The sequence below is a fragment of the Hyperolius riggenbachi genome, chromosome 2 (genome assembly GCF_040937935.1).
Source record: "Hyperolius riggenbachi isolate aHypRig1 chromosome 2, aHypRig1.pri, whole genome shotgun sequence".
Lineage (NCBI taxonomy): Eukaryota > Metazoa > Chordata > Amphibia > Anura > Hyperoliidae > Hyperolius > Hyperolius riggenbachi.
This window is the reverse complement of record NC_090647.1, coordinates 541,814,399-541,839,934: the sequence shown is the minus strand read 5'-3', so window position 1 is coordinate 541,839,934 and position 25,536 is coordinate 541,814,399. Positions and strand designations below refer to the sequence as shown.

The 25,536-nt window shown below is 46.4% G+C and overlaps 1 protein-coding gene across 2 annotated transcripts in view; it reads right to left on the bottom strand.

Annotated features, from left to right (window-relative positions):
* LOC137547305 (transient receptor potential cation channel subfamily V member 3-like) overlaps positions 1-25,536 on the bottom strand; it is a 106,151-nt gene that overhangs the window by 35,998 nt on the left and 44,617 nt on the right. For both annotated transcript variants that reach the window (XM_068270751.1, XM_068270752.1), the window contains exons 7-10: positions 11,141-11,281; positions 7,767-8,044; positions 4,603-4,779; positions 1,349-1,504 (exon numbers count right to left, since the gene is read on the bottom strand). In XM_068270751.1, the coding sequence (XP_068126852.1) occupies positions 1,349-1,504; positions 4,603-4,779; positions 7,767-8,044; positions 11,141-11,281 (752 nt within the window). The remainder of the gene's footprint in view (positions 1-1,348; positions 1,505-4,602; positions 4,780-7,766; positions 8,045-11,140; positions 11,282-25,536) is intronic.

The following is a 25,536-nucleotide window of genomic DNA, read 5'->3' as shown; positions in this document are numbered from 1 at the left end:
GATGCACCTAGGTTTAGAGGGCAAAAAACAAGGAAGAAAAAAAAATTATACTAATTCAGGAGCATCTTGTAAATGTTCTCCCCCTAATTATTATGTCCCCCTTCTACCTTTTGTGTCCCCGTGTCCTCCTATGTCCCCATCTGTCCTCCTGTGTCCCCATGAGCACACCTCCCAACTTTTTCAGATGAGAAAGAGGGACACTTAAATCACGCCCCTGCCACGCCCCCTGATCACGCCCCTGTCACACCCCTAGTCATGCATACCATAAAGATTTCATAAAAAAATATGTTTTATAATTCAAACCACACAGATCCTTTCTATCCTGGTTCATTTTCCTTCATATTAACATTTTAAAATTAGTAATATATCAATTTAAAGAATGGGAATAAAGTTTAGAGTCAATCAAACATTTTTTTAGTAGAGAAATATATATATATTTACATAGAAGGAGGGACAGAGTCCTGAAAGAGGGACAAATGAGGAGGAAAGGTTCCCAAAGAGGGACTGTCCCTCCAAAAGAGGGACAGTTGAGAGCTATGCATGTGTCCTCCTGTGTCCCCTATGTGTCTGTTTCTGTCCCCATGTGTCCTTTGTCCCACTTCTGTCCTCCTCCGTGCCCTAGTTGGCCCTCCCGTGTCCTTGCCTGCCCTCCTGTTTCTTCCTCTGCCCCCGTTGTGCCTCGTTTATCTCCTTTCTTCCCTCCTGTGTCTTCCTCTGTCACCCTTTGTGCCCCGTTTGTCGACCACTCTGCACTCCTGTGTCCCCTCTGCTGCTGGTGTATAGTTTTTTGCACCTCGCCTCATTTATCTGCTCCCCTAGTGCCGACTTCTGTTAATTGTGTCATCAGCAGAAGCCAGCACTAGGGGAGCACTGCGGGAGAGGAGAGGTCTGGGATCACCACTGGAGCCGATGGATGAAGTGAAACGCGTTGTCACTGCACATAACTATACACGGGCAGCAGAGGGGACACAGGAGGGCAGAGAGGGGGACACACCGGGACAAGGCAGGGAGTCCCCGACATCGCAGCGGGTCAGCGGTTTGTATTGGTGGGTGTTTGTAAGTCATGGACTCCCTGTCTTTGCAATATAAGAAACAGTGACTTTTTCTCCACACTTTTGGGAGAGAAAAAGTGTGTCTTATATGCTGAAAAAAATAATAGAAAAGTTCCAATTTCCCGACTGAATGATAAACCCTATTATCCAAATGGCACAAGGGGAAAGTTATGGAGGGTTTAGGTCACATGACTAGAACACTGCATGGTCTTGTGGTATGAAATGTAGAGTTGCTCCTAAATGAAATGTTATATTGTAAACACACATATCATTTTTATAATGTAGTGAAGACGTACCTCCCCTCCATGCGGCTCGTAGTAGAGAAGTATAAATGTTATATTATACACAAAGGTCAGAAGAAACGACATGAAGAACATGTACCGTGCAAAGGTTTTCCATTTCAGATAAAGCAGTGTTTGGAGAGGCTCCAAAGCCAACAGTTCATGCCGGTTCTAAAAGGGAAAAGCAAAAATATTTTTTGAATGAAATCTGATGCTCTCTTGCTTGCTTAAAGGGACTCCGAGCAGTGCAGAAACTATGGAAAGATGCATATCATTTTAAAGCTCTCTTTCTCCTCTTTCTGGCGACACCTAAATCGTCGCTCTACGCCTTTTAGTTTTCTTTATTTTCGCGATTGAAATCGCGGCCGCTGCAATTTCAGTCACGAAAATAGCGAAAACTAAAAGGCGTAGGGCGGCGGTTTATATATCATCGCAAAGAGGAGAAAGAGAGCTTTAAAATGATATGCATCTTTCCATAGTTTCTGCACTGCTCGGAGTCCCTTTAAGTACTTTATGATGCAGGTGAAACTCGAAAAAATTAGAATATCATGTAGGGCATTAAGTTATATTACTTATATAATATCATGTATGGCATTAGGGTATATTAGGGTATAGAATATCATGCAAAAGTTCATTTATTTCAGTCATTCAACTTAAAAGTTGAAGCTAATTTATGAAATAGACTCATTACATGCAAAGCAATATATGTTAAGCCTTTATTTGTTATCAATTTGATAATTATGGCTTACAGCTTATGTCGCATGAGTGCTGCGTCTGATTTGGAAATGGACATGGCACCTTAGTGGAAATAAGCCCCAACACCAGGCAACTATAATGGTGAGCGCAATGACAAAGGGCATGAAATGGGTGCCCTGTAAAGGAGTAATGTGGAATACAGATTATAAGAAAGTGTACAACCTCACCCACTTTTAATGACCAGTCCTACTAGACAATAAATCCCCTCTTCCTCCATCAACGCAGGGGGTCCCTGAGATCCAAAAATTATTGGAAGGGTTACTCCAGGGTAAAAGGTTGAGAAAGGCTGAGCTAGAGGGTTTGCCAAATGTAAAGTGCACCTGAAGTGGGGCAAAAATATACCTATGTAGAGGGAAGATTGAGCGGGACCTGGGAAAGCTCTATGGCAGTGCTGTCCAACTCCAGTCCTCGAAGGGCCGAGGTCCTCACACATTTTGGGAACAGCTCAAATTAGTTGATTGTACTCAATCATGCAAGGTGTGGTTCATCAAGCAGAACACATTTCTTCATTCCTCATCCATCCTAAACACTGGCATGGATATGCCCCTCAAAGATTGGAGTTGGACAGCCCTGCTCTATGGTATCCAGAACCTTTCTTCTACATGGGTAAGTATCTAACCTGAAGTGAGTCTCACTTTGAGTTTTCTTCAACTACTTCACCCCCAAGGGTTTTTTTCCCCAATGAACCAGAGCAATTTTCACCTGTCAACGCTCCTACCATTCGTTCTCCAATAACTTTATCACTACTTGTCACAACAAAATGATCTATATCTTTTTTCACCACCAAGTAGGCTTTCTTTGGGCGGTACATCGTGCTAAGAATTATTTTATTCTAAATGCATTTTAACAGGAATAGTAAGAAAAAAAAAAAGAAAAAAAAAATCATTATGTCTCGGTTTTCGTCCGTTAGAGTTTTAAAATAAAACATGCTACTGTAAATAAAACCCACATACTTTATTTGCATATTTGTCCTATTATTACAACATTTAAAATTATGACCCTAGTACAATGTATGGTGACAACATTTTATTTGTAAAAATAAAAATGCATTTTTTTTTCAGTTTTGCGTTCGTCACTAATTACAACCCTTATACATGCAGATACAGCAGTAATATGCCCTCATGCCATACATAGTAAAAAAAGCAGAATCCCTAACATAACTATTTTTTTTTTTTTAATGCAGCCTGTCTTTTTTTTCCCACAAGCATTTTATTTTGGTAACTATGGGGTAGGGCAGGAGAAGAGGGAAGGAGGTATTAACTTATTTTTAATTCATTTAAAGTGTGTAAAATGTCTTTTCTTTTTACTTTTGTATGTATTTTTTTAACCACTAGATGTCCTCATGATTACTGTCTCTATGCTTGTTGAAGCCATGATCTTTGCTTACGGCATTTTGATTAGTTCTGGGAAATTTACTTCTTCGGTTTCACCAATCGCGGGTCTGCAGGTCCCAGTAGGTAAACGTGGTGGGGGAGAGCGAGCGCTCGGGCACGGTAGAGGCGGCGCAGGAGGATGTTTTATAACGTCCTGTGGTCCGTTATGAGGGACCAAAAGGACGTTTTAATTTAAAATGGCGGCAGGGTGCTTAGTGGTTAAATTCTTTCATGATTCAGTTGGGGATTTCCATGATAGGACATTCTTTTGCTTTTCACTGATAAGTGAAGTAGGGCTAAAACAATAAAAAGGTAGCCGCCAGTATGTTCAATAGGAGATCAGTGGTCAATATTTTGTTTTATGAGGGGAAGTTGTGGAGCACCAGTATATTTTGTAATGCTTTAAGTTTTTATTTTAAAAAGAAAATGTTATTTCATACATAAGGTTAACATTTTTTTAACACTATGCATAAAAATTAGCTAACACAGGCCACACAATGACTACTATGACACGCAGGGGCGGACCTATCAGGAAGCCACCATGTGATTCAGGAGGAAAAAAGTAGGGGGCGGTATTTGTACAAGCAGTTTGGGCCACCTGGCACCAGCCTCCTCTTCACTCTCCCTCCTGTGTTCCTGGCTCACCTGCTACCCTCCTCATACACGCATCCCAGTCCTCATTCAACCAGTGGCACCTGCCGCCCTTCCCTATGACATCATAAGCAGGCGAGGTGTTGATATATGCCGAGACATGGTACAGTAAAACCCCATCTCCGGTGAGAGATCACCATGGCAAGTCAGAGAAGCTTTGGAACGCAACCAATCAGGTGGGTGTGCTGGCACCAGACCAGCCAATCACAGCCGCCCACTGCTCCTCTTGCTAAGTAGTGCCGATGGTCTCCTGGGTGGGATGACGACACCGTTATTGGGCCAATGACTACACTTGATCAGTAGCAGTGACGTTGGAGAGTCATTGCTACTGATCGAGCATGGAGGGGGGCGGGGGCATCCTCTAAAGTTCAAAGTTTGCTTCAGGCAGCAGAAAGTCTAGAACTGGCTCACATTTTAGCTCACTGTTAGTTCTAATCTACTCGGTTTCACATTGTTGTCATTATGTATTCAACCTATGATGTGACTTACATCAATATCTTGGTTGTAGACGACCAATTCCAGTACTGAGTTCTTTGAACTTGTATCCACATCTCTGAGATCGTACAGATAAGAGGAGACAGGACCATAAGCCCAGTCTGTAAACCTCCTGGACAGAACCTTGTTTTCTCCTTCCTTTATCTCCCGGCTCAGAATATATTTGAGTACCTATAAGAGGGAAACCATTTAGAAAAATATACTGTATTAAAACACATTCTAAACAGTATATATTTGATCAAATTGTCACAACCATTACCTCAGTTCTCCTGCTGGTGGCAGCACTTGCATGAGTTGTTATGGATTTCCACTGCCCACCAGCAGATTTACCCCCTCCAATCTTTGGACAGGTGCTGCAGTTCTTCGGTTCACCTGTGGGTGTTACATGGAGTTCCAAGGAATATGCAAATCAAGTCACCTGACTTGATTGGACTGCCTATGTAAGGCCTGTTTGTGCTTCAGTCCAGTGCAAGATTATGGAGTACCTGTTGCCCGTCCTGATTTCTAAATCTGATTTACCTGGTTATGACTGTGCATTGCTTTATGACCTTGCTGCATGCCTGCTGATTTTGTACCACATATCCCTGTAAACTGCTGTATATATATTTGTGCTTATTGTTCACTTGTTTAGTTAATTAGTTAGTTAGATAGTTAGTTAGTTAGTTAGTTAGTTAGTTAGTTAGTTAGTTAGTTAGGATTGTTGTTTGCTGGTGTTGTGGGGCTTGCTGGGATTTGTGGTTCTGTTCATGTGTGCAGTGTTCTCTTTTGTAAATAGTGCGCTAATCATAAATATACAATTATTATTTCACTTTACCCCATGTTTGGTCTTCAGTACATTATTGCAAACGTGGCAATGCTTACCCGTTTTTCCACCAGGCTGGGTAACCACCCTTAGGGGCTGGGAGATGCTAGCAGTATCATCAAATATGCCTGCCACTAGATGGAGCCGTTAGTAAATGAATGGAGATTGTGCTGAATGAGAGAATAAGAGCCTAGCTCTACAGAATGACCCCATACTGCACTACACATGGATGGAGGCAGGCTGCTGAATTCTGTGAACAACTCAGGACCGCTGATACTGTGAATGGGCCCTTTAAGAGCAGCTCCGCAAGACAAAAAACAATTTCCTTCAGGGGCTGACTGGAACTCTTGCACAACACACAATCAAAAATCTATGTTCTGTATTTGTTTAGACTGATTAACTTGTCTAATTATTGCTTATCAGCAACTGTGAAAAGACTGCAGGAGAGCTCTGTCTAGGCAGCTCTCCATCCTGGAAGTGAGACTTAACCCTTTTAGTGCCATCTGCATAAGTTAAACCAAGTAAAATTTCAGGTTTTCTTAGGGTTTTACATAAATTTCAATGAAGATCCCCCCCCCACACACACACACACACACAATCATAAATGCTGTGGTCAATCTTTTAGAGCAGAACGTACGATCTGAATTTATTAATTTATTTTTACTTTAATTAAGCATTTCTAAACATCAGACACAGAACATTTATACTGCACTTTTCTCCTGGCGGACTCAAAGCACCAGAGCTGCAGCCACTAGGACACTCTCTATAGGCACTAGCAATGTTAGGGAGTCTTGCCCAAGGTCTCCTATTGAATAGGTGCTGGCTTGCTGTGCAGGAAAAGCCAGAGATTCAACCCCAGGTCTTCTGTGTCAGTGGCAAAGCTCTTACACTATCCAGCCACTTAATGTCAACATCCTCTAAGGATATCAACCATAACGTTTCAAAAGGATGCGACCAACACCCTTAATATAGTTTAACAACATATCCCCTTGAAGAGGGACACCTATGATGCTTCAAATAACGGTACACTATTAATGAAAAAAAAATTGGCCTTCAGATTGGGAATAGGAGCACAAATACCTCATAAAAACCACCCAAAACTAGATGTGGGCTTTCATTGAAGATTTAGGCTATGTTCACACTGGGGTGTTGCGGTCGGACAACATAATTATTTTGCCAACGCAATGCAATTATATTGTAATGGTACATTCACATCTGCACATTAAAAGTCATCTGAAGTGGCTCATGTGACTGCGGTCACATGACTGGACCAGCTGAGAGCAACTGTGAAGAATGCTGGTGGAAGAATGAGGACTGTATGTCCTGAGTACTGTGACACTGACAGGCAAGAGAGACAGCATTTATTTCCAGACCTCATCCCGGGCGCTAATTGGACAATTTTATGAGAATTAGATGAGGTTTAGTGATGAGCATAGATTTCGCATACCGGTAATTGTATTTTCACATCGTAATTTGCAATAACGATGCAAAATCATAATGTAAAATTCAGGGAAAAATCGTAATTAATTTAATTTGTAAATGTAATCAACAACCATCATTTTACAATTTTCCATAATTTTCGCATAAGAGAAGAGTGGGAACAAGTAAAAAAAGAATTTTTCAAAAAGACAGTATAGTTTTTGAGAAAATTGATTTTCAAAATGCAAAGGAAAAATGTTTTTAAACTCTGAAAATGACAAATCCATTTTCTAAAAAAAACTACAAAGTCTTTAAAAAAATATTTTTTCTCAACTTATTCCCATTATTCTACTTAAAGGGGAACTGAAGAGAGAGGTATATGGAGGCTGTCATGTTTATTTCCTTTTAAGCAATACCAGTTTCCTGGCAGCCCTGCTGATCCTCTGCCTCTAATACTATTAACCATAGCCCCTGAACAAGCATTCAGCAGTTCAGGTGTTTCAGTGGCTCAGACTTTAAAGTCAGATCTGACAAGACTAGCTGCATGCTTGTTTCTGGTGTTATTCAGATACTACTGCAGAGAAATAGACCAGCAGGGCTGCCAGGCAACTGGTATTGATTAAAAGGAAATAAACATGACAGCCTCCATATAACTCTCTCTTCAGTTCCCCTTTAACATTTGTAGCAATTTTGGTGACAATAGCATATATGGGGCTTAGCTATTAACTGCTAAATTTGGCACAAAATAATGCGAAAATTAATCAATTGAATGTCCAAATTGTAATAAGTTATGGCCGTAATTGCAAAAATTTACATTAAGTTTTGTGTAATTGTAATTTGTAGAATACGATCGTCACTAATGAGGTTGCTCCAGAACTGTGCTGAAAAAAATCTGTAACAGTTTTTGACTGACTGTGTATAACCAATAGGAGCTCACCTGCAATTTTCCAGTTTTTGCTGCTAATTGCATTGGTGAAAAGCCATTGTGATTGCGGATGTCTTCTAACTTGTGTTTACAATCACGTGTGATTTTATCATACATATTTATTATGAATTTATTCTGAACTTCTGACTCCTCTGCAGTGGTGACCAGAGCGTGGAGCACAGTATTCCCGGCAGAGTCCTGCATGGTGACATCGGTCTGGCTGTTCTTCATCAGCAGGTCCACTATTTCTGGTTGATTGGTACATGCGGCAAGGGCCAATGGGGTTTCACCTCAAGGGAAAAAAATAAACAGTTTATTTTATCCTTTGCATTAGTTTAATTAACCACTTTACCACTAAGGGGTTTTCCCCTTATGGACCACAGCAATTTTCACCTTTCAGCGCTCCTCCCATTCATTGGCCAATAACTTTATCACTACTAATCACGGCAAAATGATCTATAGATTTGTGTTTTTTTTCGCCACCAATTAGGCTTTGTTTGGGTGGTACATTTTGTTAAGAATTATTTTATTCTAAATGCATTTTAACGAGGAAAATAAGAAAAAATTGGAAAAATGCATTATTTCTCAGTTTTTGCCTATTATATTTTTAAAATAATACATGCCGTCATAATCAAAACCCACACATTTTATTTTCCCATTTGTCCCAGTTATTAAAATATTTCCCTAGTACAATGTATAGTGACAATATTTATTTTGAAATAAAGGAGCATTTTATTTTTTGCTTTTTCTCTGTACCCAATCAATAATTACAAGCCTTTATTTGCAAAAATAACAGTAACATACCCTCATGGCATTCATATATAAAAAGCTGAAGCCTATATGCAATTAACTTTTTCTCCTCAGTTTTTTCCTAAGTGATATTTTTCAACCACAGGTCTGTCCTCTCGCCCCCTCCCCCCGCGGCCGCCGCTGTGTTACCTTAGCTGGCAGCCTCTTCCTCTGTATATATCCTGGTCAGCCTTTCTCCCGTTTTCTCTCATAGCAGCGCGTCTCCTGGCTGCTGTGACGAGGCAGGAAGCTGGGCAGCGGTTCCCATGGTAACAGCGATACGCATCACCGTTACAGGAAGCCGCTCTCCTGCTTCTGCCTCTTCTTAGCAGCCGGGAGACGCGCTGCCTGCTATGAGAGAAAACGGGAGATAGGCTGACCAGGTTATATACAGAGGAAGCAGCCGCCAGCTAAGGTAACACAGCGGCGGCCGCATGCAGCTATACTGGCTATACTGGGGCATCTATACTGGCTATACTGGGGCATCTATACTGGCTATACTGGGACATCTATACTGGCTATACTAGGACATCTATACTGGCTATACTGGGGCATCTATACTGGCTATACTGGGGCATCTATACTGGGACATCTATACTGGCTATACTGGGGCATCTATACTGGCTATACTGGGGCATCTATACTGGGACATCTATACTGGCAATACTGGGGCATCTATACTGGCTATACTGGGGCATCTATACTGGCTATACTGGGACATCTATACTGGCTATACTGGGGCATTTATACTGGCTATACTGGGGCATCTATACTGGGACATCTATACTGGCTATACTGGGGCATCTATTCTGGCTATACCGGGGCAGCTATACTGTGGCATCTATACTGGCTATACTGGGGCAGCTATACTGGCTATACTGGGGCAGCTATACTGGGACATCTATACTGGCTATACTGGGGCATCTATACTGGCTATACTGGGGCATCTATACTGGCTATACTGAGACATCTATACTGGCTATACTGGGACATCCATACTGGCTATACTGGGGCATCTATACTGGCTATACTGGGGCATCTATTTTGGCTATACTGGGGCAGCTATACTGGGGCATCTATACTGGCAATACTGGGGCAGCTATACTGGCTATACTGGGGCAGCTATACTGACTATACTGGGGCAGCTATACTGGCTATACTGAGGCATCTATACTGGCTATACTGAGGCTGATATACTGGCTATACTGGGGCAGATATACTAACTATACTGGGGCATCTATATTGGCTATACTGGGGCAGCTATACTGGCTATACTGGGGCAGCTATACTGGCTATACTGGGGCAGCTATACTGGCTATACTGAGGCCTCTATACTGGCTATACTGAGGCTGATATACTGGCTATACTGGGGCAGATATACTTAGTATACTGGGGCATCTATATTGGCTATACTGGGGCAGATATACTGGCTATACTGTGGCAGATTTACTGGCTATACTGGGACAGCTATACTGGCTATGCAGGGGCAGCTATACTGGCTATACTGGGGCATCTATACTGGCTATACTGAGGCATCTATACTGGCTATACTGGGGCATCTATATTGGCTATACTGGGGCAGATATACTGGCTGTACTGGGGCAGATTTACTGGCTATACTGGGACAGCTATACTGTCTATACTGGGGCATCTATACTGGCTATACTGGGGCAGCTATACTGGGGAATATATACTAACTATACTGAGGCATCTATACTGGGGCAGCTATACTGGCTATACTGGGGCATCTATACTGGCTATACTGGGGCATCTATACTAACTATACTGAGGCATCTATACTAGCTATACTGGTGGAGCTATACTTCCTAGATACCCGCACCCGGATTACCAAACCATCCCCCCTCCGAAAACTCCCCCCCCCCCCCCCCCCCCGAGCCCGGGCCCCAGGGAAAGGTTTGGTCTGGATAGTGGTCCCCGAGCCGAAAAAGGTTGGGGACCCCTGCTCTAATACTTTTAGCCATAGACTATTAGCCATAATACTTAGAAGTTATGAACAGGCATGCAGCAGATCAGTCAGCTTACTCAGGTTTTACTGGTTTAGCCATATGCTTGTTACAGGGTTTTGATTCAGACTACTTATGCCAGAAGATCAACAGGGCTGCCAGGAAACTGGTATTGTATAAAGGAAATAAATATGACAGCCTCCATATATCTTTCACCTCGAGTATCCTTTAACCCAAAATAATGTGAACTGTCACACCTGGTTACAGCAGCTAGTACTGGAAGCTGCTAACTTGTATATTGATTACATATCCAGTTCAGCCTGTTAGCACAACATTTGTATTTTTTTCTGAAGTGTTCAGCTTTCTGTCGGTTTGCTTTCCAAATAGAAACTTTTTATTACAAATCCATGGTAAACTAAACCTACAAAATCTGGGGCCCTGGAGTGCTCACTGGGCTCAGTGCAGCACATTGATGAGGATCGCAGTCCAAAGTGAAACTAAACCTATTAACCCTTTTATGCATGTTTGAAAAGAGTTTATTATGAACATGTATTCTGGAATTACACTAATTTCTTTAAGCCATATTTCTTCTGCTGAGTTTTACTACAGATGACAAAAATAATGTATACTTACCAAAATAAAACCCTCCATTTTTATCTTTCGGGTGAAAAAAGCGCCCCTCTGCACGAACATTTATGTTAGCCCCCTTTTCAATTAGTTTCTTTGCAATAAGTAGCTGTCTTCTTTCAATAGCGATATGTAAGGCCGTCTGACCTAAAATACAATTAAGAATTCATACATTAAGTTATTCATTCATGTGTGTCTTTGCTAGTCGGTTTGGGTCCTGTAAAAATAAACAGTTGGATGGCTTTCAAACTTCTTCATTGTTTAGTAATTTCTGCAGATAATGTATGTTTTTACTCAGAACCTATTTGCTCTCGGAACATATCAGACTCCTAAAACATTTTTCCTGCAAGGAATCCATCTTGTCCCAGTCCAGACCTCAATCACACCTCAGCATTCAAAATCCCATTTGCCTCAGCAGCAACCCAACTGAAAACACCAACACCACTTGCATCAAATGGGTTGACATGCACAAACTCCAGAAAGATGGGCTACGTTTTATCCGGGCCAAGGGTAGGCCCAGAGTCTCACACCTGATGATGGAGCATGACAGGTCAAGAGGGGGCCTTTTCATACCCCAATTTAGATTGTGTCATATGGCCATACATTTACGACAAGTTTCAGGGTGGCTGGCCTCCCCGTATCAGGCAAAATGAGTGGAAAATAAGGACGTGAACATTTCTCCAATAACTATTGGAGCGCTGCTGGGTTTGGGCGGGGTCCTCTGCTCTAGCTAAAACAGGGATCAAATCAATCAGGTTTATGTAGGATCTCTGGAACCTGAATAGGAACAAATATCATCTCTGTTGGCATTCTTGCCAAAAAGGACCCAACAATTCCATGGAACTACTTTACCAGCCGTAAATGGCCTTCTGTGGCCTCTGAATTGGTTTTTCTGAAGGGCGTACAGTATATGACCCATGCAAATCAAGAATCTTGTCCTTTTTCACAGTTACAGGTTAAATACCTTATTACAAACAGGAAAATAAATTGACTCTTGGGTGCATGTGATGTAATTAGTAGAAAAGTTTTAATAGCCAAATATACATATATATTGCACAAACATCTAAAATCTCAATAATATCAATAGATTGTGGCAAAATGGACTCATATAGCTAGCTAGGCACCAGATAAGGAAAATGGGGCTGCAGTCCCCTGAATTCCAATGTCTTTTGTTCAAAAGCCTGACCCATAAGCCATAGATGAAACAGGAGAAGTGATCGTACTGAAATTGCTAGAGATCTTCAAAGTACAGCAACTCTGTTTCAGGTGTATCACTATAGGTAAAGATGTCCACAACAGTTCCCAGTCGCAGAAGATGTGGTCATACTTATACATTTACTGAGCATGCATATAGGAAAGGCAAAGCAGACAGCATCCACTGATCATTCCCAATTGCAGAACGTCGTGGTTAATATGTAGCAAGCAGTTTAGCTGTTGTTAGCAGAAGCAGCATGCATCAGTTAGAAAGACACTTCAATGACATTCCTTTGTAGAGCAATCAACATTAGCACATACTGTTACCAATCCGTGGTGCAGCCACTGAAACAGGGGCTATTTGGTATCAATCACTGATAGGGGGTCAGGCGAGTCTCTGGTGACATAGGCTAGCAGCAGCGATGCCTTTGATTCAACATGTTTCGCCAATCTAAATCCTCGGCCCCATCAGGAATTTGCATCATAGATGTTGCTATATCGTCCAGCCACATATGATATTCTAGCAGCCATTTAAATGTGTGCGAAGGGTCCTCCACCCCCCTCCCCCTACCGCACACGCGCGTGCATCTGGCCGATCAATTGGCCAAGCCACCGCTCGGCAAAACTCTGATTGCGCGGTGACGTACCCTGCGTGCCATGCCCCCAACCCAGCACCCGGAAGCGTGCACTCCAAGAACCAGTCCGGAAGCACATTACCACCGAGGGCCGGGTGGGGACAAAGCACCACCAGCGGCCACACAGCGCGCGCACCAGGAGGGGATCTGGCGGGGATCCAAGTCGCATCCTCTCATGAGAGAAAACATAGTAAATGAACATATGAACTATGCAGGCCACACGGCCACAACATCGGCCTGTGTCTCCCTGTCCCTAAGGAGTAGTGGACAGCGCTGCCCCCCTCTGTCAAGCCCAAAAGGGAAAAATGACAGTGATCATGCGCCTCCACATACAGGCCGATGTCTGACCCATACAAATAAGCATAAACATATATGCAGCATATTCTGCCAAAATGGATTATCTAAGCCGGTTAGTGTGCCTTATCTGAGGTTAGTGTGCCTTATCTGAGGTTAGTGTGCCTTATCTGAGGTTAGTGTGCCTTATCCGAGGTTAGTGTGCCTTATCTGAGGTTAGTGTGCCTTATCTGAGGTTAGTGTGCCTTATCTGAGGTTAGTGTGCCTTATCCGAGGTTAGTGTACCTTATCCGAGGTTAGTGTGCCTTATCGGAGGTTAGTGTGCCTTATCGGAGGTTAGTGTGCCTTATCTGAGGTTAGTGCGCCTTATCTGAGGTTAGTGTGCCTTATCCGAGGTTAGTGTGCCTTATCTGAGGTTAGTGTGCCTTATCTGAACTTAGTGCCCCTTAAGTAGCTTTGTGCACACTAAAACATGCACAAAGCTACATCGCGCACTGCACCGCACACAGCGTAAAGTTTGTGCCCACTAAGTGATAAGGCACACTAACCGGCTTAGTACTGGTTAGTGAATGAAGGCCATAGTGTGCTAATAAGTAGTGTTGATCGGATACCTCATTATCCTATTCGAGTTTGGTCGAATTCGGATAGTAAACTATCTGAATTCACTCGAAGTTTGATATTCGAGTTAATCGAATATCCGATTCGACCTCGGATATCCGACGTCCCTATCCGATTCTGTATTCGAGTAAAATATTCGAGATGGCCTTAAATAGCTTGTAAAACTTGTATTGGAGGTCAATGATGCATGAAACCACCTTTTTTATGAAGAAAAACATCAAGTGATTATGTGGTGATGCAGTAGTAATAAAAAAGGTATCAAAAATAGTAAATTAACTTCATGAAAAGTGTTTGCATGAGAAGGTGTGTCCAAAATGGTTGTAAGTTGGAATTCTTCATTTACGTCGCCTTCATCTTCTTCTATATCTTCTTCTTCTTCTATATCTTCTTCTTTTTCTTCTTCTTCTATATCTTCTTCTTCTTCTTCTATATCTTCTTATTTTTCTTCTTCTTTTATATCTTCTTCTTTTTCTTCTTTTTCTATATCTTCTTATTTTTCTTCTTCTTCTATATCTTCTTCTACTTGAATCTTCTTCATCTTCTACTTCTTGTATCTTCTTCAATTATCTTTTTCTTCTTCTTCTTCTTCTATATCTTCTTCTATATCTTCTTCTTCTTCTTCTTCTTCTTCTTCTATATCTTCTTCTTCTTCTATATCTTCTTCTTTTTCTTCTTCTATATCTTCTTCTTCTTCATCTTCTTCTTCTATATCTTCGTCTTCTTCTTCTATATCTTCTACTTCTTCTTCTATATCTTCTTCTTCTTCTTCCTCTTCTTGTTCTATATCTTCTTCTTCTTCTTCTTCTATATCTTCTTCTTCTTCATCTTCTTCTTCTTCTTCTTCTTTATCTTCTTCTTCTTCTTCTTCTTCTTCTTTATATTATGTGTCTTGGTTTTCCTTTCTTTGGTAATTTTTTTTTTTTACTTCATTTGTGCAAATATTTTATTTTAATAACACCATAATTATCTTTGTGTTGATGGCATAATAGGTGCCACTAGTGGCACATTGCAAGCCACAGCACCTTTTTCTGTGTACCCTGGCGGTGGTAAAACACAGACATCAGCAGGAGGAGGAAGTAGTTGCAGCTATTGTAGTGTGGCAATAGCTGGTAGGAGAGTGGGTGGCAGCAGAAAGTAGTTCTTCTTCTGTTCTCCCTGGCAGTGGTACTAGCAGCACACAGACAGCAGAAGCTCAATGCAGCTACAGAAGGAGGAGTAGTGTGTGTCAGGCAGTGTGATGTGACTGACATAATAGGCCCTGGTTCCTAGCGGTGGTTCCAGGGCCGTAAATGAACAGCATGAGGTTCCAGACAGCGGTCGTGAAGCCCACATTGTGTCCAATACACAATTGGGACAGCACATTTTTCAACCCGGACACCTCTAAAATAATTAAAAAAAATTTTTTCAAATTAATGCAGCTATTGTTGAGCGTAATAGCTGGTGGCGCATGGGCAGCAACACCTTGTAATGTGTTCCCTGGCAGTGGAGAGGAGACACAGACAGCAGGAGGAAATATAACAGCAGGCAGCGTGAGGAGGTTAAGTGTGTGGCAGACTGGCATTTGGCAGCAGGCAGGAGGACAGGCAGCGAGACATAGTAGGCCCTGGGTCCTAGCGGTGGTTCCAGGGCCATAAATGACAGCATGAGGTTCCAGACAGCGGTCGTGAAGCCCACATTGTGTCCAATACACAATTTGGGACAGCACAGTTTTCAACCCGGACACCTCTAAAATAATTACAATTTTTTTTTTTTTCAAATGGATGCAGCTATTTTTGAGCGTAATAGCTGGTGGCGCATGGGCAGCAGCACCTTGTAATATGTTCCCTGGCAGTGGAAACAAACAGACAGCAGGAGGAAATATAACAGCAGGCAGCGTGAGGAGGATGAGTGTGTGGCAGACTGGCAGCAGGCAGGAGGGCAGGCAGCGAGACATAGTAGGCCCTGGGTCCTAGCGGTGGTTCCAGGGCCGTAAATACACAGCATGAGGTTCCAGACAGCGGTCGGGAAGCCCACATTGTGTCCAATACATAATTGGGACAGCACAGTTTTCAACCCGGACACCTCTAAATTAATTACATTTTTTTTTTCAAATGGATGCAGCTATTTTTGAGCGTAATAGCTGGTGGCGCATGGGCAGCAGCACCTTGTAATGTGTTCCCTGGCAGTGGAAACATACAGACAGCAGGAGTAAGTACAACAGCAGGCAGCGTGAGGAGGATGAGTGTGTGGCAGACTGGCAGCAGGCAGCAGGCAGGAGGGCAGACAGCGAGACATAATAGGCCCTGGGTCCTAGCGGTGGTCCCAGGACCGTAAATGAACAGCATGAGGTTCCAGACAGCGGTCGTGAAGCCCACATTGTGTCCTATACACAATTGGGACAGCACAGTTTTCAACCCGGACACCTCTAAATTAATAACATTTTTTTTTTTTCAAATTAAATGCAGCTATTTTTGAGTGTAATAGCTGGTGGTGCATGGGCAGCAGCACCTTGCAATGTGTTCCCTGGCAGTGGAGACACAGACAGCAGGATGAAATACAACAGCAGCAGCAGGTGTATGTGTGTGTGCCAGTCGTCACTTCATGTCCCCCTCTCGTCGACAACAGGGGCCATGAATTCGCCTTCCACCCAAGCCTGGTTCATTTTGAGAAACGTCAGTCTGTCCACAGACTTGTGAGACAGACGAGATCGCTTCTCAGTGACGACTCCACCGGCTGCACTGAAGCAACGCTCTGACAGTACGCTGGAAGGGGGGCAGGAGAGCACTTCCAGGGCGTACTGCGCAAGCTCGATCCAGATCGGCAGGTGCTTGACCCAATACTCCATGGGATCAACAGGGGCCACGCTGTCAAGCCCGCTGAAGGACCCCATGTAGTCAGCCACCATGCGGGTCAAGCGCTGCCTGTGACTGGAGAAGGATGCTGCTGCAGGCACCTCCTCTCTAGTCCTTGTCAGCTCTACACTCATGTAGAGCTCTTGGGTCAGAGACAGCAGGTCTGTGTGCGCTTGCTGCTGGTGGATGCAGGCACCTGCTGCTGCCTCTGTGCTGGCTGGACAGTGGGGGTGGATGTCTGAGGGAAGGCTTCCTCCAAGCGCTCAACAAGGGACAGCTGCAAATCCCTCATTTGTTGCGCACGGTCTCCTCCTGCAGGCAGGAACTGGCTGAGCTTCCCCTACAGACATGGGTCCAGCATCATGCAGATCCAGATGTCCTCCCTCTTCTTCATCTGGATCACCCTTGGGTCCTTGCGCAGGCCCCTCAGCATGTGCACTGCCATTGGGAAGAGTCTGGCCACATCTGCTGGCACATCATCGGCAGCCCCAGAGCCGACAGTGCTGTCCTCTTCCTCTGCCTCCTCCACCTCATCCTCTCTCCACCCCCGCACCAGTCCAGCTGCACTCTGCTGCTCCCCCTCATCAGCAGCAAGGTCAGGGACCTCCACCAACTCCGAGCCCTCCTCCTCAGAGGTGGCCTGTGAAGCTGCCTGCAGCTCCTGCTGGTCCAAGGCTGCAGCTCCCTCTTCCAGCAGTGCATACAGGGCCCTGTCCAGCACACACACCATGGGCACCCACTCGCACACCATTGCATGGTCCCTGCTTACCATGTTGGTGGCCTGCAGGAAGGGTGCCAGCACTGAGCACAGCTGCTGCATGTGCCCCCAGTCCTCCGTGGAGATGATGGACGGGAGGTTGGTGGCGGCACGCCCAGTTGCAGTGATGGAGGAAACTGTTGCTCGTGCAACGTACTGGCTGACAACCTGCCTCTGTTCAACCAGACGCTCCAACATCGCCAGGGTGGAGTTCCAGCGAGTTGGAACATCGAGCATGAGCCGGTGCTGTGGCAGGTGCAGCTCCTTCTGCACCTCTTCCAGGCTCGCTACGGCTGCAGGCGAGTGCCGGAAGTGACGCACAATCTTCCTTTCTGCCTCAAGGAGTCGGTCCATCCCCTGGTAGGTCCGCAGGAACTTTTGGACTACCAGGTTCAGGACGTGCGCCAGGCAGGGGATGTGGGTCAGGTCTCCCTTGTTGATGGCAGCAACAAGGTTTGCCCCATTGTCGGACACCACCTCTCCGACTCTGAGGCCTCTGGGGGTCAGCCAACTCCTCTCCTGCTCTCGGAGTTTGGCCAGGACATGGTTCGCCGTCAGTTTGGTCTTCCCCAGGCTGACCAATTCCAGCAGCACTTGGCAGTGGCGGGGCTTCACGCTGCTGCTGAGGCGGGGGGTTTGGGCTGGTGTGGCGGAGGATGGAAGCGGATCAGAGGAACCTGCTGCAATTCCACTGACCCTGCATGGTGGCACCACCCACTGCGTAGTTGCTGCTGCTGCTCTGACAGTGCCCGATGCTGCTCCCCCCTCCTCACCCCCTTCCACCAAGCTGACCCAATGCGCGGTGAAGGACAGATAGCGGCCTGTCCCAAACCGGCTGCGCCACGAGTCCATGGTGACGTGGACCCGTTGACCCACCGCGTGATCCATCCCTCTCCCGACATTGGCCATCACAGAGCGGTGAAGTGCAGGGATGGCCGTGCGCGAAAAATAATGTCGGCTGGGGTTTGGCCAATCGGGGGCTGCGCACATCAGGAGCGCACGCATGTCACTCCCCTCCTGCACAAGGGAATAAGGCAGGAGTAGGGAGCACATGGCCCGTGCCAGCAAGCCGTTCAGCTGACGGACGCGACCACCCCCTGGAAGGTGTCGCTGAGCAGGGTCTGGCGACGCCTTTTGCTGGCACGGGAATCACTGGAGGGAGCAGAGGAGGCCACTGAGGACTGGCTGCCAGAACAGGCCTCAGTGTCGGCGGCAGGAGTTGCAGAGGGAGGAGGAGCAGTGCGTCTCTAAAAAACTCCTGCTGGTGCTGCTGGAGGAGGTTGAGGAGGGCGGGTGGCTGCTGCTGACGGCTTCGCAGTGGTGGCGGGTCTGCCACTGCCAGCTTCCTTCAACTTCACAAACTCCTCATGCTCGTGAAAGTGTTTCCCTGCAAGATGGTTGACCAGAGAGGTGGTGCCAAACGCAGAGGGCTCCTTCCCTCTGCTGAGCTGCTTGCGGCACTGGTTGCAGGTGGCATACTTGCACTCCAAATATGGCAGGGTGAAAAAATTCCATATTGGGGAGGTGAAGTTACCCCTTCGGCTGGAAGGTGCTGCTGCCGCTGGTCTCCCTGTGGTGGTTGGGGGGGGGGTTTCTTGGTGCGGCTGGTGGTGGCACAGGCAGAACTCGTCTCCTGATCAGCACGCTGTCTGGCCTGCCCACTTGGGATCCTGCCCATGCCTGCGATGCTGATCCTTCTAGCAAGGCCCACAGACGCATCCTCCTCCTCAGAGCTGATGACATCCCCACTCCCAGGACCTGGCACCCAGTCTCTGTCGTTCACCCTGTCATCATCATCCTCCCCCTCCGCAAACATGTCCTGCTGGGATCCCCCAAACTCCCCTTCTGCATGCATGGGCGGATGGACAGTCACCACTGTCTGACTGTCCAAAGCATCATCCCCCAAAGTGCCCATCAGCATTCCTTCCTCCTCCAATTCTGCCGCAACAGCACTCTATAACCCCGCTGTGCTTGGGGATAAGAAGGTGCTGAGTGACAGGGTGCTGGTGTCGCCCGCTTGGGCTGGAGAGCTGCACTCCTCCTCCTCCCCAGGCAGTGCTGGTCGACTGCTGCTGCTCTTGCGAACAGGAGTGGTGGCGGGGGTGGAGGACTCGGTTCCAGAGCTAATGGTGGCCTGCTCATCCACCATCAGTTCCACCACAGCGTCTTGTCCTTCTCCTCAATAGGACGGCTACGACCTGGCAGTGGGAGGAACATCTGCGCCACACGCTGCTGCTGTGTCTCTGCAGCGTGACTCCCAGCTGTTGGGCGGCCAAGGCGTCCACGGCCAGTGGCTAATGGCGGAATAGCCACTGGTGCAGACGCAGAACTGCGCATGGTGGTGGTGGCGCGGCTGCCACGCCCACGACCTCCTCTCTTGGCGATGCCCTTGCTGCCCCTGTCCAAACCGCGGTTGCCAGTGCCAGACATCGTATATTTTTAATATTATACAAATGAAAAACAAAAAACATATGTATGTAAAGGCGGGTGGGACAAGTGGGGTACTTTAATGGGGTGGGACTGGTGGTGGTGGGTGTGTGAGGTGACGGACAGGTGTACTCTACAGCAGAGATCGGTGTAGCGCTAATGAGAGAGTGCACAGTGCGCACCCAAAGACCCTAGCTGACGCTGACTGACGGTGTCCCTATACACAGACTACAGTACAAGTCAGCAAATACACAATAGAAGTAATAGAAACAATAGGACGGGTGTAGCACTAACGAGAGGGTGCGGACAGCGCAGATGTGCACTGCGCACACAAAGACCCTAGGTAATGCGGTGACGGACGGTCCCTATACACAGACTAGAGTACACTACAGTACTACTAACTAAACAATAGAAGAATCTAGCTAAATAATACAACAGGTGTGACTAGGGTGACCATATTTTGATTTCTAAAAAAGAGGACGATCACAACAGCAGGTGGGCATGGTCATGGGTGGGGCCAAATATACAAGACCTTAGCAGTGTGCTGTCCAACTTTGCAGGCATGGAGGGATGTTTTTTTTTTCTAGACCACATGGTGGAGGGCTGGCCAACCACAAAAAGCAATGAGATTGGCAGCACATTTCCCCACAAATGCTATGAGATTGGCAGCATATTTCCCCACAAATGCAAATTTGGTGGTATGCTGGGGGCCCCATCAGTATCGCATGCAAAAAGACGTTAAAGTTGGCTTTGCTGCGCACCCCACCCACGATAACCCACCTTGAGTCCTCCTCCTGCTGCTGCCTGCTGAGGTATTGGCTGTCCTCTTCGGACTCCGAATCTCCAAGTCAGGGGTGCCTCTAGCCTTTTTGTCACTCCAGGCAAGAAAGCCTGCGCCGACCCCCCACACACACTTCTGACACACCTCCCACTTATTAATAATATCATAGGATGTTAAACTAAGTATGGTAGAGATTACATTGTGAGCTCCTCTGAGGACAGTAAGCGACATGACTATGTACTCTGTACAGTGCTGCAGAAGATGTCAGTGCTATATAAATACATAATAATATTAATAATAATAATACTATGGTAGGACATTACACTATGACTATGGCAGGGATTAGATTCTGAGCTCCTCTGAGGACAGTCAGTGACATGACTATGTACTCTGTAAAGTGCTGCAGGAGAGGTCAGTGCTATATAAATACATAATAATAATATGGTAAGACATTAGACTATGACTATGGTAGGATTAGATTGTGAGCTCTTCTGAGGACAGTCCGTGACATGAATATAAACTTAATAAAATCTGTACTGAAGATGAAAGCATTGTAAAATAACACATCATAATCTTGATACAGGTCAGCAATTACTATCTTATGAGAGAAGAAAGTGAGGGAGAAGGAAAGACAGCAGTCTGTGAGAGAAGGCAGGTAGGGATAGTAAGTAGAGTGACCAGACGTCCCGGATTGCCCGGGACACGTCCCGGATTCGGGGTCCGCTGTCCCAGGCTGCATGAGGTCCCGGGAAACGTCCCGCTTTCAGCAGCGGGACGTCCCGGCCTCGGGACTCTGGCCACTCTCTCCTCAATGAACTGGCAGCGGTGTCTATAGACGCCGTGCCAGTTCATTGCCCGCAGCCCCGCTCCAGCCTCCTCTTCCGGTGTCTGTTTCCGACACCGGCAGGCGAGCAGGGCTACGGCAAGATGGCTGCCGAAGCCCTGTACTGGAGACCTATTTGTGTCACTAGTACAGGGCTTCGGGCGCCATCTTGCCGTAGCCCTGTCAGCGCGGGAGACCAGAGCAGGAGGAGGAAGACGGTCCCGGGACGGAGCAGCGCGCCAGAGGCCGGACACTTCTGCCAGGTGAGTAAATGCTTTCTTTTCCAGGTGAAATGTTTGCCCGCATTGTTTCTTTTCCAGGTGAAATGTTTGCCCGCATTGTTTCTTTTCCAGGTGAAATGTTTGCCCGCATTGTTTCTTTTCCAGGTGAAATGTTTGCCCGCATTGTTTCTTTTCCAGGTGAAATGTTTGCCCGCATTGTTTCTTTTCCAGGTGAAATGTTTGCCCGCATTGTTTCTTTTCCAGGTGAAATGTTTGCCCGCATTGTTTCTTTTCTGGCGAAATGTTTGCCCGCAGTGCGTTTCTTTTCTGGCGAAATGTTTGCTGCATTGCGTTTGTTTTCTGGTGAAATGTTTGGCCGCAGTGCGTTTCTTTTCTGGTGAAATGTTTGCCCGCAGTGCGTTTCTTTTCTGGCGAAATGTTTGCCCGCATTGCGTTTCTTTTCTGGCGAAATGTTTGCCCGCAGTGCGTTTCTTTTCTGGCGAAATGTTTGCCCGCATTGCGTTTCTTTTCTGGTGAAATGTTTGGCCGCAGTGCGTTTCTTTTCTGGTGAAATGTTTGCCCGCAGTGCGTTTCTTTTCTGGTGAAATGTTTGGCCGCAGTGCGTTTCTTTTCTGGTGAAATGTTTGCCCGCAGTGCGTTTATTTTGTACTGACATGTTGCCCGCATTGCGTTTATTTTATACTGACATGTTTGCCCGCATTGCATTTATTTTATACTGACATGTTGCCTATTGCGTTTATTTTCTGGTGTCCGGGGTAACTGTTACTGCATTTATTATTTAATGGTCATAGATGGCTATGTTTGCTGCTTTGTGGTTACGGTATACTATTAGCATCACACAGTTTCTGCACACCCATGATACAAAGTCTCGTTTGTCCACATCATGGCGTAAACACTGCTTTCTTATGCCTCGCTGTTACATCATTACGTTAGCTCCGCCCATACAATGTCATGGCCACGCCCATTTTTTCGCCCCCCCCCCCCCCGTCCCAGGTTGGACCCACAAAAATATGGTCACTCTACAGTAAGAGATAGCAGATGCAGGAAAGTGGAAGTGTCACAAAAGAGAGGATGTAGAAGAAAAGGAGAGTGGGGAGAAGTAAGGTAGATAGAGGAATGTAGGAGGGACAGACACTGAAAAATGTGTGAGAGTCCCAGGAGAATGAATAGTGAGAGAGATGTGTCTCACCATAGGCGGTCCAGTTCAGCAGGGCAGGGGTTAAAGCACTGGGAAGGGGGATACGAGGAGGAGGGAGGGTGAGAGGAGCATATGAGAAGCAAAGCAGGACAATACAGGGCAGCCAGGCAGACACAGGAACTTCTAGCAGCAGGTCAGCTTGCTAATGTAAGAAATTTAGTATGGACCTTCCACAGTACTTCCATGTCTGCTTCTGTCACTGTGTGCTGTCATTTAGCCTGGACAGTACTATAACTGGCTGTTGTGCACCACTGAGAGATCAATCTAATCAGGTGCATATATGCTGATTAGAATCTGTAACCAGTATTGTCCACAATGCAGATGATAATATCAGCAGTTGCAGTAACACAGGAGCATAGTGCCCACCTTCCTGATAAGCTCACTGACTAGCTACAGGCAGGGAGCCTCCTCAGCTTGCCTTTATTCTGGAAGGGTGGATCAGAGCAGGTGTACAGGCCCTGCTTTGAGGTTGTCCAGTGAGGGCTGGCAGGGGGGACCTGGGTGTGGGGATGGAGAAAGGAGAGAACAGTAGCAGCACACTTGCTAAATGACAATACCCCATTCCCCTCCTGCAACCGCCCCCCTCTCCCCGGAGTCCAAGTCTCTGATTCTCCCTGAGTCACAGCAGTCAGGCAGACGGCAGTGCTCAGCTCACCTCTGTCACACATACAGCCGGATCGTAGTGTTGTCCGGATCATGAACGATTCGGATCTTTGATCCGAATCTATTTTGTGAGTCGAATCATCCGAATCATCAAAATGAGTGATTCGGATCGCAAAAGGGGCGGGGCCAGGAGTGACACGCCCCCTCTTAGCGGGCAGCGGGGTCCTGGAAGCAGAGCAGAGATGGATCGCTCTGTTGGAGGGGACTCAGGGGAGCCAGCCTTGCAGGGACAGGTAGATGAGAGAGAGGGGACATGGGTGCCACTGCCAGATATGTGTAGAGCACACATACTGGCTAAAATGTGCTGCTCATTATAGGCTGTCTGTTACGTAGTTGTGCACAGTAAACAAATGGGAAAGTTTTGGCACAGCTCAGTAACTTTGTAGGCAGCATGCTGGGCTAGGACAGGGCAGGCACTGTGATTGCTGTGCAATATGATCCTCCTGCACTCGCTCTAAACATCTGCACTTCACTTCTGGGAATGCTTTGGGGAATGCTTTCTTTCACTGTGCGATGTTTCCATTCAAGGTACACAGATGAACATGTAGGTGAAATACATGTAAAGCATATGATTGCAGCATGTGGGTATTGTGCAAACAAACATTTCTGCTCTCTGCTCGTCCCTCCTCCCTTCTCTGTCCACTCCCTGCCCTCTGTCCATCTTCTCCCCTTCTCTGTGTGTCCACCCCCCTCTCCTTCTCCTGCCCTGCTAGTCATTTCACCCCCGAATGATTCCGATTCGAATCATCCAGATCATTGAAAAGATCCGAACTTCCCATCTCTACCGGATCGTGCAGGGCAGACAAGGGGGGAGTCTCTGGAGAGTCACGCACGCTGGCTGGACAGGCGGGGGCGGAGTTAGAGGAGGTAATATACACAATATATACCGAGGCACTAGTGGGGGCGGAGCGGAGGAGTGAGAACAGCAGTGTGGAGGAACGCTGCTTGCTTCTATTGGCTGGGCTAGAGTCGGCCCAAATGGGAAGTCCTAGTGAGCCGCAATGAAGTGCTAGAGACGAGTCTCTGGCTGGCTGCTCCTGTGAGTCATCAGTCGACTCACCATAAAGAGCCAGACATTTCTAAAACCCGCCAGGACGCCCCAGACAGGTCGGAAAAAGTGGACCTGTCCAGGCAAAAGAGGACGCCTGGTCACCCTAGGTGTGACTAGATTACAGAGAGCAGATACAGCAGGACAGGTATAGCAGTAAAGCTGTGCCTTGCTAACTACAAAATACTATAGTACAATAATCTATCTAACACAGAAGTAGTAGTACAGGAGTAGAGTAGGACAGGTGAGAGCACAGGTAAGGTAGAGACTAGAGCACAGAGCAGGGCAGGCTGCCTTGCCTAGGCACAGGGCCTAGCTGCTGGCTGCAGGCCTGCAGCAGCACCAGTGACAGTCTCCTTCCCTAGTCCCTAGTAATCACACAACCTAAACTGCCTAAAATACAATCTATCTACAATACAAAGCAATACAGTTGAATATCAAGTGTTGGAGTGTAAAAACGCTAGGTTTAGAACAATAGCAACGCACTTGCACACAGACAAAAAGCACTGGAGCAGTTCTCTCAGTACAATCAGTCAGTAAGTCGCAAGCAGGACGAGTGAGGCAAGATGGCGTCCGCTATTTATAGAGGGGTGCTTTGCCAGGCTCCCCCTCTGTGATTGGCTGCAGTCAGAGGGCTGTAAGAGGGCTGGGAGCCCTCTGATTCGCTTGTGAGGACTCGAGATGACGTCTGCCGTGACGCTATCCGAGCTCATGACGCTATCCGAGCTCGGATATGTAAGGAAACGCGGAAAGGCCGCCGTCTCTCAAGGTGAGGCGGCTGTTTCGGCGTCCAGCATGGCGTCACAACGCGGAAAAAACGCTGCATGCCGCATAGGCAGTGCGGCGGAATCCGCATTGGTAACGGCGGAATCCGCATCAGAGGCGGCCCCC